The sequence below is a fragment of the Chlorocebus sabaeus genome, chromosome 9 (genome assembly GCF_047675955.1).
Source record: "Chlorocebus sabaeus isolate Y175 chromosome 9, mChlSab1.0.hap1, whole genome shotgun sequence".
Lineage (NCBI taxonomy): Eukaryota > Metazoa > Chordata > Mammalia > Primates > Cercopithecidae > Chlorocebus > Chlorocebus sabaeus.
The window spans coordinates 125,731,549-125,745,068 of NC_132912.1; the positions used below are offsets into that span (position 1 = coordinate 125,731,549).

The 13,520-nt window shown below is 54.7% G+C and overlaps 1 protein-coding gene across 1 annotated transcript; it reads left to right on the forward strand.

Moving 5' to 3' along the window:
• The first annotated feature begins 8,547 nt into the window (after window positions 1-8,547).
• On the forward strand, window positions 8,548-11,215 carry HMX2 (H6 family homeobox 2). Its single transcript, XM_007964323.3, has 2 exons — window positions 8,548-9,155; window positions 10,083-11,215. The coding sequence occupies exons 1-2, from the start codon at window positions 8,888-8,890 to the stop codon at window positions 10,634-10,636; spliced, it is 822 nt and encodes a 273-aa protein (XP_007962514.2). The 5' UTR covers window positions 8,548-8,887; the 3' UTR covers window positions 10,637-11,215.
• The last annotated feature ends 2,305 nt before the right edge of the window (window positions 11,216-13,520 follow it).

Genomic DNA, 13,520 nt, shown 5'->3' on the forward strand with positions numbered 1-13,520 from the left:
CCAGAGTGTGATCGTTTGGACGATTTTCCTCAGAGCTAGTGTCTCCAAAACTCTTTTCTGCCCTGCTCGCTGACTGCCTCTGCGCTCCCTAAGTGCAACCTGGACGCACATCCCTGTAATCCGGGAGGCGGTGGAGACAGAGGCGGCTTTGTTCGCGACCAGAGGCACTCTCTCCCCTGTACCTTCCGCGGTTTGAAACGCCCAGCGAGCAGGGAAGAATGCTAGGTGGAAGGGGAGTGGACGTAGGCTCATCTAGTTTGCGAAATTGAGCAAAGCGACAGCGCGCGAGGCGAGATACCAGAGACAGCTGGTATTTCCGAACACTGGACTGCAGCCTCGCGTTCTGTTCTTAAACCTTGGTTCCTTCGGGGGCCGAGAGCTTTTGAACAGAGCATCCCTGGGCATTCGTCAGCTGGTTAACTTTGGTGGACTCTGGTTGGAGGGAAGAAGGAAGTGAGTTCAGAGTTTAGCAGCAGCCGAAGGCCGATTGCCAAGTCAGGCTAGGAGAGGCTGGGCCACAAGAGGACAACTCCAGGGACAGACAGCTCTTGGGACTTGCTCCCACTTCCAGCAGAGGGGAACTTCCGCAGGGCTTGCGGAGCTGAGATTCCCGGGGCAGCTAGAGCATGGGCGCGGTCTTGATGTGCCAAGTGTGAGGGCACAGAGGCTACCTAGCTGCGGCAGCTGCAACAGAGAAGACCTTGTCTCTTCCGTGCCAGGCTCTTGTCTTTCCCCCAGCGCCCGACACCTTCTGGGCGGCATCTCTAGATCCCCGACCCTGTCCTGGCTGACGCCGGGAAGCGTAGCGCTCACCACGCCCGCGTGCTACTGGGCTCCAGGCCGTCGCGCTGTTGGTGAGCAGCTTGTGGAGGCACCGCGCACCGGAACCGCCTGGAAGGGTGGGTCCGCCCGACAGAAGCAGGTGCCTGGGCGACACTCGCTGGTCGGGTGTGGCCGCCTGCCTTTAAGCTGAGGGTCTGCACGTATAACTCCTGGCGGGGCACCTTTGAAGCTGGGAAGCCGAAAGGGGAAGATGAGGAACCCAGAGGCTGAAAAGATTCCAGAGAACAACCATAGGGCGCGACCGCTGGGGAGCGCCTGCACGCCTGCCTTTCCTCTCGCAGTGGGTTGCTAGGTTCCTCAAATTCAATCGACACAATTGATTCTACTGTGGCTGAAACGTCCAGTATAGTTTTCTGTTAATGGAAAACTGCCCTCCAAATAAACCGACATGCGTATTTATGGCAAAATTTTAGCCTGGACCCCAGTGAAGATAGATCTCTCTTTATTTCCCTCTGGTTTGGAATAAAAATGAGGCCATGTGTCATAAATGAAAAATAAACAGAAATTCAGGTCAAAATATGTTGTTCCTTGTATTACCTACAAACATGGTGATGCCTTTTACTGTTGGCAATACCAACTGCAGGACAGGCCAATAACAGTTCATTAAAAATAATGTTGCAATAGCAAACACGTTCTTAGATTTTTACAGCCAGAACACGATGTTATCAAAGGCAAAGAAAATGCTTCTTTATTTGTGTTTGGATTCTAGAAAACGGTTCTTGACTGACCAGGTCTTTACAAAGTCGGGAAATAACTGGTTCTCCACAAGCACAGTTTATCCTTTGTCCTGCTCCTACAGCCTCCCTTTTCCTCCTGTTGGGGAGCCCCACTGCCCTGGACTCCTGAGCATTCCTCCCCCAAACAGTGATGTGTGCCCTGGGGGAGGGAGGTGGTGCCAACTTGGCCTGGGGACTGGTGGCTGTGTGAGCCTAGAAGCTGGTCCAGGAGGGAAATGTCCCCTTCCCTCCTGTCAGGGGTCACTGTATTTATCCCAAAGCAAGAGAGGGGGTTGAGCCAGTCACTCTACACAAAGCATCCTAAGCTCAACTGCAAGTTTTTCTGTGCCAGGAGAAGCCAAGAAGGCACTTAGTGGGGCTGTCACATTTCCAGAGCTGGCTGTCTTCTTCCCCCACCCAGAATGCCCCCCCCCGTCCCGCTGCCTCTGCAAAGATTGCTGGGAGCTGCTGGCACCACTCACCAAAAGGGGCCTTTTTTGGGAAAAGTGAAGGTGCCTACACAAAATTCCTCCTGGACATTCCCTAGGGGAAGACAGGGCATCCCACATCCTCTCTCCTAGGACACTGAACTGGCACTCTCAATTTTGTCTTTTCACCCCTCCTTCAGACTGTGGAGCCCAGCTTCTCTCTGCCAACACTAGCTTTAGATTCTTCCTCCCCATCTGCACCCCAATTAATCTTCAAGTCAATGCAAATGACTTCAGCTTCCAGGCTAAATCCTTTCTGCACCACCCAAAGAGACACACATGGAAACAACACACAGGATACACTGACATTTGATATAAACACTCACCATACACATCCACACACTATAGACCTCCTAACACCAGTTCCATGGGTTCCTAGCATACAAATGTGTTTGGCGTCACCACCACTGCTGGGGCACAGACGTAATCACACACACCTTGTTCGAAGTGACCCTTTTCTCCGATGGCCTTAGGCTTAGGCAAGCTGGGAAGAATCCTGGGAAAGGATTGGGCAGAGTGAGGTGGTGCTCCCACCTCTGCTGCAGGAAGCCTGAATGAACATCCTTTGGACTGGGATGCCTCGAAATCCCTCCTCACAAGCCATCTGGGATAAACTAGCGGAGCCTGCCACCATCCCGCCGCAGACCCCCATGCTCTTGTAGGCTGGGATCCTACTCAGTGTCCGCCTCCTTACAGTGCCAGGCTCTGCCGCTCTGAGCACCCCCGAGGCCTCTGGACCCTGGGAGACCACAGAGCCAGCATGCGAACTGTTTCTGTTGGCAACACAGATGTATTTCTTTTATTTGGTAGTAAATAGAGTAGGTGTGTGTATATCAAACAACAGCAAGACAGATATAAACTGCCCCCCCACCACTGGGCGCTCATTCTGAGCTGCGACGCCCCCTCAATAGGCTCCGCCAGAGGCCACGCGGTGAGAACCCCAGTGCGTGCGCTCTGCTTGTGTGAGAGGCTGGAGGTAGAGCTGGGAGAAAGGGAGCAGGGGAAAAGATCAGTGGGATCTGCTTTCCCTTCTGCGGCAGAACGGTGGATCAGCTAGGACTGGGGCCTGCGAGATGGGGACCAGGGTCGGAGGCTTGAGGGCGGGAGGGCGGTGCTGCCGGCTGCTTCCTGCAAGCGCTTTGAAGAGGCCTCGCGTTGTCCAGCCGCCTGGGCAAGGGCCATGCGCTGCTGCTTTCACCCCCTTGTGCCCGCCGGGCACCTGGACTCCCCTTGAGAGTCCCCGTGGGGCTTGAGCTTTTGCTGGGCGCTACCCTGCCCTCCACGATTCCATTTTGCCCAGTTTATTCAGGTCGTCCACTTCCCGTGGCTCAGTGACCCAGCCAGGGGGCATCTTCCGCTTAGTGGTCCAAATGTAGGCTCCGCAAAGCCGTTAAGAAGACCTGTCAACGCGCCATGGGGTCAGGGTGTAAGAACCAGGAGCCTCATAGAAACCCCTGCTTGGGGTCCAAAGCGCAGCCAGGCACACCCAGAGGACAACACCCGGCCCCGCATGTACATGTGGCCCCGCAGGAGCCATCCGCAGGGCTCCCACTCTTGGCTCCCCGCCCTCTCGCTGACCCCCACCCCCTAACCCGGACTTTGAGATGTGAGTGATCCGTTGCCTCTGGGCCTAGGACTCTGGAAGTGTGCACGGCCGGTGTGCAGGGTGGATGGTGTTGACCTTTTGACCTGAAAACAGTTGGGGCCCGGGGGGTGGGGGAAGGATGGCGGAAGAAAGGAAAGAGCCACGAGGACAACTAGGCAGGATGTACTTTTGAGCCCTGCTGGGTGCCTCCGATCCGGGTCTGGGGTTGAGATATGGGCTGCACTTGTCCCAGGTGTGTCTCTCCCGCGGAGTACCCTGAAGGTGCACGAGGTGGGGAGCGTAGGCTGAGGTGGGTGATCCGGTCCTGGATAGAAACACAACCCTCGTCCTCACTGGGGCCCGTGTATGCGCCTGGGATTCCTCCCCACCCTTCCTTCTCCAGGACCCCTAAGGGTATCACTCGAGCGACGGGGTGGTTCCAGAGACCCGAGGGAAGGGATAGCTGGAGACTGTAGCGCGCCTCCTCCGAGAGTTCCCTGGAGGTGCGCACGAGTTGTACTCGCCCAAATCTCTTCCTTGGCTGCTGCTCCCGGCGATGCATCTCCGGGGGAAACTTCCCAAAGTCTGAGTTGCCGGGTTCCAAAAGGATCCCTTTGGGTTTAGGCCTGGGAGAGGTATAGAGCCAGCGAGAGATAGCGTTGCGCCTATCGCTGAGGCAGGAGCGGTGAGGTGGAGTCACCTGGTGTGCCTCACCCAAGCGCTAATGTCTTAAAGAAATATAAAGAATCCCCTTCTTTCGTGAGCTCCTTCACCGCCCTCGCCCCCCTTGGTGATGGAGTGCACGCATCAGATTTTCATCAAAGTTCTATTAAGTGAAACATAGGTTGCAGGGCACCCTTTGATTGAAACAGTTTAAATTTTAATTGTGTTTTTAATTTGACATATAGTTGCAGAAAGGAATGACACTGCGTCGCCAAGGGGCGGTCGATTTTCTTAATTTCTCCCAGAGGAATTGATGAGTCTATCAGGCCACTAGATTGGAAACCCATTAAAGCTCTCTGGTTAGGCTGTTAATTGGAACTTGATGGATGTGGGGGTGGGGGGGAGTGTCGGGACTCGGCTATGCTGATCCAATCTTCATGACTTTCTGTTTTCCAATAAATTACACAATTCATTTTCCAGCCGCAGATTACATAAATTGTACACCTCTGGGGCTCTCTTTTTCAAATAGGGAGCCCTTTTCCCCAAAAGCCTATTGTGAGATGTCATTTGCACCAAAGAACGAACAGCAGAGGCCCTTGAATGAAAATCGAAACATAATCAACGTTTATACTTAGAAAATTTATTGAGATCATTTTCTCTGGTATTTCCTTATTTTAAAGTTTGGACGCGCCATATATCATAATCCACTCGCGTGGGGGGGGGGGGCAGACTGTGTTTAATATTTATCGAAGCTTGATTCCAAGATCAAACTTGTTTATGACTTCATCTGTCATTTCGGAGGGAGCCTTCTTCTACTATTACCCGGCTCAGCCAGCCTATTTCCCAACTGCCGCAGAACAGAGAGGATCAATTTTTATTAGGCTCCTCGGCAAGTTTGCTCTGGGCCGCTTTAATATTGAGCAGTGGCATAATCTCAGGACCTAAACTTTAAGCGTTCTTTCAGTCTCGGAAAGTTTATCATTCCTTGGAACCTGGTTATGCCGAATTCCTAGGAGACCGAGACAGGGGGTCAATCCCAGAGATGCAGAGGGGCCATCCTCCAAGGTGTGGGTATTAAAATGAATAGGACTGGGCGGAGCTATCCCAAGGCTAGGGGGGTGGGCGGGGGGTGGGATAGTACTGAGTTGAAGGATTGCCACTCGTTAGGGGAGACACATGAGGTGTCTGTGGGTGGTGGTTCCAAGAACTGAGTGTTCCTGGGAGTGAGTTTTGCAGCTACACTGGGCCCAGGAGAGGGCGTCTGGGCCTCCGTGCTCCCGGTGAAGATCCCCGTATGCTAGAAAGGGGTGGCAAGCAAGGTTGTTTCTTGACCCTCCGGTCCTTGTGGTGTGACGGCTGTAGGTGTTGGAGGGGCGGGAGGTCCCTCGGGCGATCAATCGAGAGGAGCTCAGGGGAGCTGCAGTCAGTCAGGCTGCAGAGCTGGGTCTCCACCACAGCCTTCCTTGCCCCAGCCCTGTGACCACCACCATCTCTTCCCTGGTTAAGTGCAGTGTGGGTGTGACGTGCACACACTAGTAGGAGCTCAGTGAACGTTTGCTGAATGAATGTGTGAGCGTCCATAGGCGTTTATGCAAGTGCCTTCACGCGAATTAATGCGTCCTTTGCCGGGTGTGGCAGCAGAGGAAGTGCCTCGGTGAAGATTAGACCCTCGAAGCGATTAGAGGCACGGGGCAGAGGAAATACAAGGCAAGATGGATCTTTTTGACTCCCCAAACTATCCCTAGGGGGAGGAGAGATAGGGACACAAGGCTTCATAACTTCCTTGTTTAGAGTCCGCAAGCCAGGCTCCTTGCAAGGGTCGACTCCTCAGTCTCTCACTGTTTCAGGGCCTGGGAGCTGCTTTTCTGAGGCCCACCTCGAGGTCCTCTGCCCTGACAGAGATCACTCCTTGGGCTCTTGCCTCACCCATATACCCGCCCCCGCCATCCCGAGTCAGCGGGATCCTCACAGCCTCCCCTGCAGCCATCCTCCAAGCTCAATGCCAGTGTCTGCTCCTCTCTCCCTCCTCCCAAGTGCGATGTATTGGCAGTGGAACAACCTGGAGCACGAATCTTGCTTTCTCTGCCCGGGCTAGTCTCTTGTTTCCTTGAACCTCAGTTTCCCGGCCTGTACACTGAGTGAATAGATCTGTGTCACTTGTTTGCCATCAGGATTAAAGTGAAGAATGATGGGGAATTCCCGGCATGTTCCTGGCACGAAGTATTTACAGTTCAGGAAGGTTCGACCAACTCCCCCTACCTGGCCCCAGCTTTCTTCCCCAGCGGGGTGGCTGGCACTGCTCCCCGAGTTGGCCGTCCAGTTCCCCTCAGGGCTGCCTTGACCCTGGCTCCGGAGGTAGCGCCCAGCTTAGGATGTCTGCGAGAAGCGGATGGTTAGTGAGAATCCGACGATTCTTTCCCTGAACCTCCCGTGTACCCCCCAACAGCGCGGGAGCACGCGCGACCCGCTGCGAGGTGGCCTGGGAGCCTGCGCCGCCGCGGCGCAGAGGAGAACGCACAAATTGTATTTCAGCGCCAGGTCCTTCCGGGTTAATGAGCTGACACCATGATTAAAGCTGACCATTTGTAATGTGTCTCGACCCTGCCGCCGAGCCCTGAAGAGGTTAATGCGGTGACGGAGGCCGGCACCTGCCCCTCGCTGGCCTCCTGGGCCGCGGCGCGCAACCCCTGGCCCCCGCCCCCTCGCCTGCCCCTGCCCCGGCTGCATGGCCGACTCCTAATCAATTAGCCCATTAACGAGCCCTTCGAGGAGTTAAGTAGGGAGAGTTCTGCCACGGGCAGGGCCGCAGTCGGTAACTCACCGCGGCTAATGATATTATAAGCGCTTTACTTAATAACCCGGGCGCGGCGCGGGCGAGGAAAGAACTGCACCGTCATGGTGCAGCTTCTGGACATTTGTGGGGACTGATTCTAGAGTCTCCACTCACCCTTGGCTGCACTTGGGGGGCCCCCTAAAGACAGGGGTCCCGGAATCTCTTGGCCAAAAGGTCTGGAGGCCACAGCTTGAGGAGGTGGGGTGGCCTGAGCACTTCGGGCCTTGCCTCACTTCAGTTTTCAGGAAGCTTGTGCAGACGACTGTGGCCCCAAACCGCTTTGCTTGGCTGGGCTAATTCTAGCTCAGGTAACAGCTGGTCTAGGAATTAAAGGGGCGAGAGCCAGGGCACAGAAGGGGGCTATGAGAACATAAAGAGAATCACTATTTACTGGGCCCCACGGTGTGCCAGGCTCGGTGCTGGGTAGTTTGACCTCACAACAGCCTCTGCGAGGGAGGCACTGCTTCCTCCAATTTTAGGAATAAAGAAACCGAGGCTCAGAATTTCCAAATATCTTCCCCAAGATCACCCAGCCGAGATTTGAGTCGACTCTGCCCAATTCTAAAACTGAGTCCTGTCACCAGCTCCTTCTCTTCTTCTTGGGAGCAAAGCATCTATTTCTGCAGCAGTTCCGAAACTGTCAATATTTACAAAACAAAAACAAAAACACAGATTCGCTTAAAGGCGGTGGGGCTCCCCCGCCAGATTTATGGAGTACCTACTATGCGCTGCTAGTGCTTCGAGGCTTTCCATCCCTACCTGAGGCAATCCGAGAAGTTATTTTCGACTAGGAGGGCAGAGAGGCTTTAATCGGTATCAGAGTTGTGTAAGTTCACGCAGTGTGTAAATAGTTATGCCGGGATTTGAACCCAGATCTCAACTAGAGGTCTTAGGACTTCTTCCCTCCCACAAAAGATCCTGTAGTTCCGTAGGACCTGTGACAGGGATGAAGTCTACAGACGGGGAAGGGGACTGTCTGCTCCAAGGGCTACTGGCCATGCTGGAGAGAATGAGCGTCTTCCTGCAGACACCTGCTCCTAACCCACCTCACCCCCACGCAGGACGCCACGGTCCCGGGAGTGCCGGCTCGGCCCGCCCACTGGGGCTAGAAGGGGTGGAGGGCTGGGGGAGGATCGTGGAGCAGCCTGTACAAGCCCCTGGGAGGCGTCGAGCCACTCAAGCTCCGAGTTCCGCACCGCCCCTGCCTCTGGAGAGAGGGGTCCAAGGTGCTCAAGGGGTCGGAGTCGCCGCAGCCGTCAGGAACTCGGGCTAGAATCTACATTGCTTTCAGCCCTGGCTGCCCCTGGTTAGATGCCGCTGATGCCCGCCCGGCCCTCGGCGCGCTCTGGGGGTGCACCGGCGCTGTATGCCTGGCCGGAGCGTTTTGAAATTTTCCGGGGCCTCTCGGCGGCGCTGCGATTGGCCGCGTTCGGGTAACCTCTATGCAAATGAGGCCGCGCCGCCTCCGCGCCGCCGGAGACCCGGCGAGCTGGCGGGCGAGGAAGGGGCATTTGCACCGGGGCTGGGCGGGCGCACCCAGAGCCGGGCGGGCAGGAACCCCTGCGCAGCCGTCCGGTGCCCTCGCGTCCCTCGCGCAGAAGGGACGCCTCACCAGCCTCGGCGCCCCCTCCCCCTAGATTCCCTCCCCGCCCCTCCCCGCTGCCTGCCTGCTGCACCACCTTCCAACCAGATCACCCAGATCACCCAGATCGTCTCTAAAGGGAGTTCTTGGTTTCCTCCAATTTCTTATGAACCCAGGATGGGCAGCAAAGAAGATGCGGGCAAGGGTTGTCCGGCGGCCAGTGGCGTCTCCAGCTTCACCATCCAGTCCATCCTGGGCGGGGGCCCCTCGGAGGCACCGCGGGAGCCCGTCGGCTGGCCAGCAAGGAAGCGCAGCCTATCCGTGTCCTCGGAGGAGGAGGAGCCGGACGACGGCTGGAAGGCGCCCGCCTGCTTCTGCCCAGACCCGCACGGCCCTAAGGAGCAGGGCCCCAAGCACCATCCCCCCATCCCTTTTCCTTGCCTGGGTAAGGATCGTACGTCGCCAGTGTGGCAGCCAGCAAGCGCGAGGGGAGGGAGGCTGAGCGCCCCGCCAAGACTCCCGCGCCGGGCCCCCTCTGGCCAGAGCTGCGGCAGCCTGGGGTTCGGGACCGCGAGGAGAGGGGCGCGCACTGTGGTGCCTCCTCCGCCCGGTGGGCCCTCGGGAGGAGGCGAACACAAACCAGTGTGGGCTTGGGCTTCTTGGGGAAGGTTGAGTTGTTAAAGAGAGTGGACCTCAGCGAGAGGGACACGCGGCCGGCCGTACACCCGGCTATCCTCAATCACTTTGCACATCTGGTGCTTTCTTTCCGGACACGAGGTGGAGATCTGCAAGTCAGGTCTGGGCAGTCTGTCTCTACCGTAATCTCTTTCTGCGTCTTCTTCCTCACTCGCTCCGTATCTCTGCCTTTCTCTCTCTCTCTCCTCCTTGGAATGATTAGCACTCCAAGATGATTGACAATGGTGCGTTTCAGAGATGGTTCCTCTTTACAACATTTGACGAAGGGGAGCCCTGCGTTAGTCCTTAGCGTGATTTCCAAACAAATGGCCTGTGAAATGATGCCACCCTATAAAGCTCGAGGAACTCTTCCAGCTCAGTTACTACAAGGCAAATTCGCCTTTTAAAACCGTGTTAATGTTTCCCCCTCCACTCCAGACCTCCTCTCCCTGTTGCCCCTGGCCCGTTCTTAAAGGTGGGAGCACAGAGACCCCATACTCCAAGTAGCTGGGTCTTTCTCTTGTCGCTTTTAAGGGATGGGGTGCTGGGTTTGGGGAGCCAGTGAGGGATAAGAGGAGGGGATTGGTAAGGTGGGACCAAGGCGGCAGGCGCTTGCCAACTGCATGGTCCCAGGGAGAGCTGTCGGTCTCCGAGGCTCCCCAACCAACTCCATGGCCTTCCTGTCTGCTCTTCTCAGGTACCCCCAAGGGCAGCGGAGGCTCGGGCCCGGGCGGCTCGGAGCGCACGTCTTTCCTCTCACCTTCGCACTCGGACTTTAAAGAAGAGAAAGAGAGGCTCCTGCCCGCAGGCTCGCCCTCGCCGGGGTCCGAGCGGCCGCGGGACGGCGGCGCCGAGCGGCAGGCTGGCGCGGCCAAGAAGAAGACGCGCACAGTCTTTTCGCGCAGCCAGGTGTACCAGCTCGAGTCCACCTTCGACATGAAGCGCTACCTGAGCAGCTCGGAGCGCGCCTGCCTCGCCTCCAGCCTGCAGCTCACAGAGACCCAGGTCAAGACTTGGTTCCAGAACCGCCGCAACAAGTGGAAGCGGCAGCTCTCGGCCGAGCTGGAGGCGGCCAACATGGCGCACGCGTCGGCGCAGACTCTGGTGGGCATGCCGCTGGTGTTCCGGGACAGCTCGCTGCTGCGCGTGCCGGTGCCGCGCTCGCTCGCCTTTCCCGCGCCGCTCTACTACCCGGGCAGCAACCTCTCGGCCTTACCTCTCTATAACCTCTACAACAAGCTCGACTACTGACCCGCCCGCCTCACCGCGCCGCCAGCTTGCGCCCTGGGCCGCCTCCAGCTGCCCGCAGAGCCGGGCGCGGACTGCACTGTAAGCAGGGCTCCGGAGCAAGGCGGCGTGTTTCCAGAAATATGAAGAAATACACTATGTGTATTCATTAGCTCTTATTTATGGCCTCTGCCCTACTTTTTGTTTTGATTGTTTCGGGTATTTATCGGCATTCCCTAGGTCAGAGAGCCTGCTTTCTACCTAGACCCAACCAGTACGCTTTGAAAACCATTCGGAGTGGGATGTTCTCGGGTGGTGTTGGGAAAGGGAGTTTTGGCCAGACAGCCTCTGGTTGGTAGGAAAAAAAAAATCAGGAAAACACCTACAAAACCAGGTACACTCCTCCCCCATATATACACCTGTATATATGTACATGCATACACGCTCGGCCAAACCAGGTCCTCAGAGGCTTTGGACAATTACCTAATTGCTTCTTTTCGTTTCCCTCATCCCGAGGATGGGTAGGGACGAAAAGGGGAGAGTTCAGATCTGTAAATATTTTTAAAGAGAAAAAAATAAAACATTTTAAACATCTTTGCTAACTTTGGTGGGATTAATTGCCCGGCATGATAACGCACGGAAGGTTTTCAGGTTTTTCGGTGAAAAAACTTGCATGCGTCTCTCTGCAGAAGTCTGGCTCGCGCCACGTGGAGGGTGGGACTGGGGTCAGGGGTTAAAGATCGGGACCTTGGCGCCGCCCAGACTGCACGTGGCTGGAGCTGCCCGCCCACTCTCCCTCCTTCGCCCAGAATCGTCGCGCCGGCTGGGGTGCACTGCGGCTGGAATCCAGCTCCTGAGCCCGCGCGGAGAAAGACAAAGACAGGGAGGCAGGCCTCGCCACTTAAGCGATTGCCTTCCGGGAACGAGCGAGCCGGGTGCCCAGCGGCATATATCCCAGCACTGGGCTCGCCTTGAGCTTGGCCACAGCAGGTCACGCTACGACGTCCCCTGTGCCGCGCACTTCCTCTCCAGGGGTATAAAGCAGGCGATGGCGCTGCTTGTACCTGGTAAAGCCTCCACTTTGCTCGCCGCGAGTTTGGCGCTACGAGATTGTCGCTGCGCCCAGCTACCCCGCCGGTGGCGGAGTTATGTGTGCCACGCAGAGAGGAAACTGGGAGCGGTGAGGCAGTACTTCGGCTCAGGAGAGATCCGAGAACCGGTACCAGGCAAAAAAGGCGAGGGAGGCAAAGGCGCTTCCCTACACTCTTTTGTTGTTAATAGTTTGCATTGGTTCAGCGTGTGGCTGGATCGCCGGCTAGCACGCGGCCGCTTGCTCTGAATGGAACCGTGACGCGCGGCGGGGCCGCCCACGGACTTCCTTGCCCTGACACCTGCGGCCGCGCAGGGGCTGGGAGGGCGCTGCACCGAGAGAATAGCCGCGGGAGTGTCATGCAAATTGCAGATTCTCGCTCCCGTTAGATTGCAGCCACCTGTTCTTGGCAAAACGTCGGAAAAGGAAGCCTGAGCTTGGAGGAAGCCGGTGGTTCAGCACCACCTGAGGCGAGCTCCTCCGTCCGCCTGCCTCTGGCCTCTGGCCCCGCAGAGCGGATGCAAAGGAACCTGGAGTCCGCAGCGCTAAGGCCCTATCTCATCCGCTAGAAGGAAAACATTTGCGTGTGAGAGTTGACTCTGAGCTGCAAGGCATCGAAATTATCCACATTTTGTGAATATATACGGGATATCTGTAAACGTCTATGTAACTCGTAGTGTTTTTGTAAACTGGCCAAAAATATTCTATCTGATGTTGTCCATTTTGAGATCATATTTTTTCTCCTCACATTAGATTTCATAAAAATCACCATCTATTCCAAGGTGATGTCAGAAGGATGTTACCCAAGAACACATCTGCTGACACTAGGTTAGTTCAATTACATTTATTTCAACTGAGTTTACATCAGTAAATATTTACTGGGCCCTAGTACATGCTGGGAAACTATGCTATTGGGTAGTCAGATAAAAGAGACAGTGGATCCGTTTTCTTGTGATTTATCGTATACATATACTTCATTTCAATGAAATTCTTTTGCTCCAGATGACTTTTAAAATTTTTTCTAATGTTCTTTGAATATTCCACGAAAAAAAAAACTGCGTCCAAAGAACTGCTTCTATAGGAATATGCCATCCATATCATTTTTGTTTGCATTTCAACAGATTACAGTTTTTACAAGAGATCATGGTTTTAACAGTGTTGGGTCACTGTATCCTCTGTAGATTTCCCTCATAGAAAATGGTTTCTTATACCCATTTCAGTCACTTAATGACAGTGATCTGTGCCCTTAAAATTTTAGGGAATGATCCTTTCCCAGTTTGTCATGATGTGTTTATTTCATTCTTTTTACTAATCCAGAAACTAGCTGTCAACTGTGATCCAACAGTATAATTAGTTTTTAGAAATTCCTCTCTTACAGATAACTAAGTTTTACACACACACACACACACACACACACACTTTGCATTTGGATTTAAATGTTGTTCAGGACTCCATTGTTGCCAGATTTCCTGTCTCAAGACTATCAATTCATTTGAATAATCAGCAAAATCATCAGCCTCCTTTCAGCCTCTAAACTGGATTTAAAAGATTGACGTTTCTTAAAACTCAAATCGAGCTGGGCTGCAACTGCATGCCCAGAGGGACCTGAATCATACACACACTGGATAATGAAATACACTTAGATTTTATTAGTGGGTAATTCATGCTCAGAATCTTGGAACAATAATATAATTAAATAAACAACTGGGAGAAGGAACCAGATAAGTCAGGAGGTAAAATTATTTAGCTAAAGTTAGAATGGAAGTAAGGAACTGCATTTTAAAATTTTGAATTCAGCCATTAACTTGTGGAAAGAGA

Coding starts and splice junctions, on each gene's coding strand:
- HMX2 (XM_007964323.3), top strand. CDS start 8,888: ATGGGCAGCAAAGAAGATGCGGGCAAGGGTTGTCCGGCGGCCAGTGGC. Junction 9,156..10,082: donor CATCCCTTTTCCTTGCCTGG/GTAAGGATCGTA, acceptor TGCTCTTCTCAG/GTACCCCCAAGGGCAGCGGA.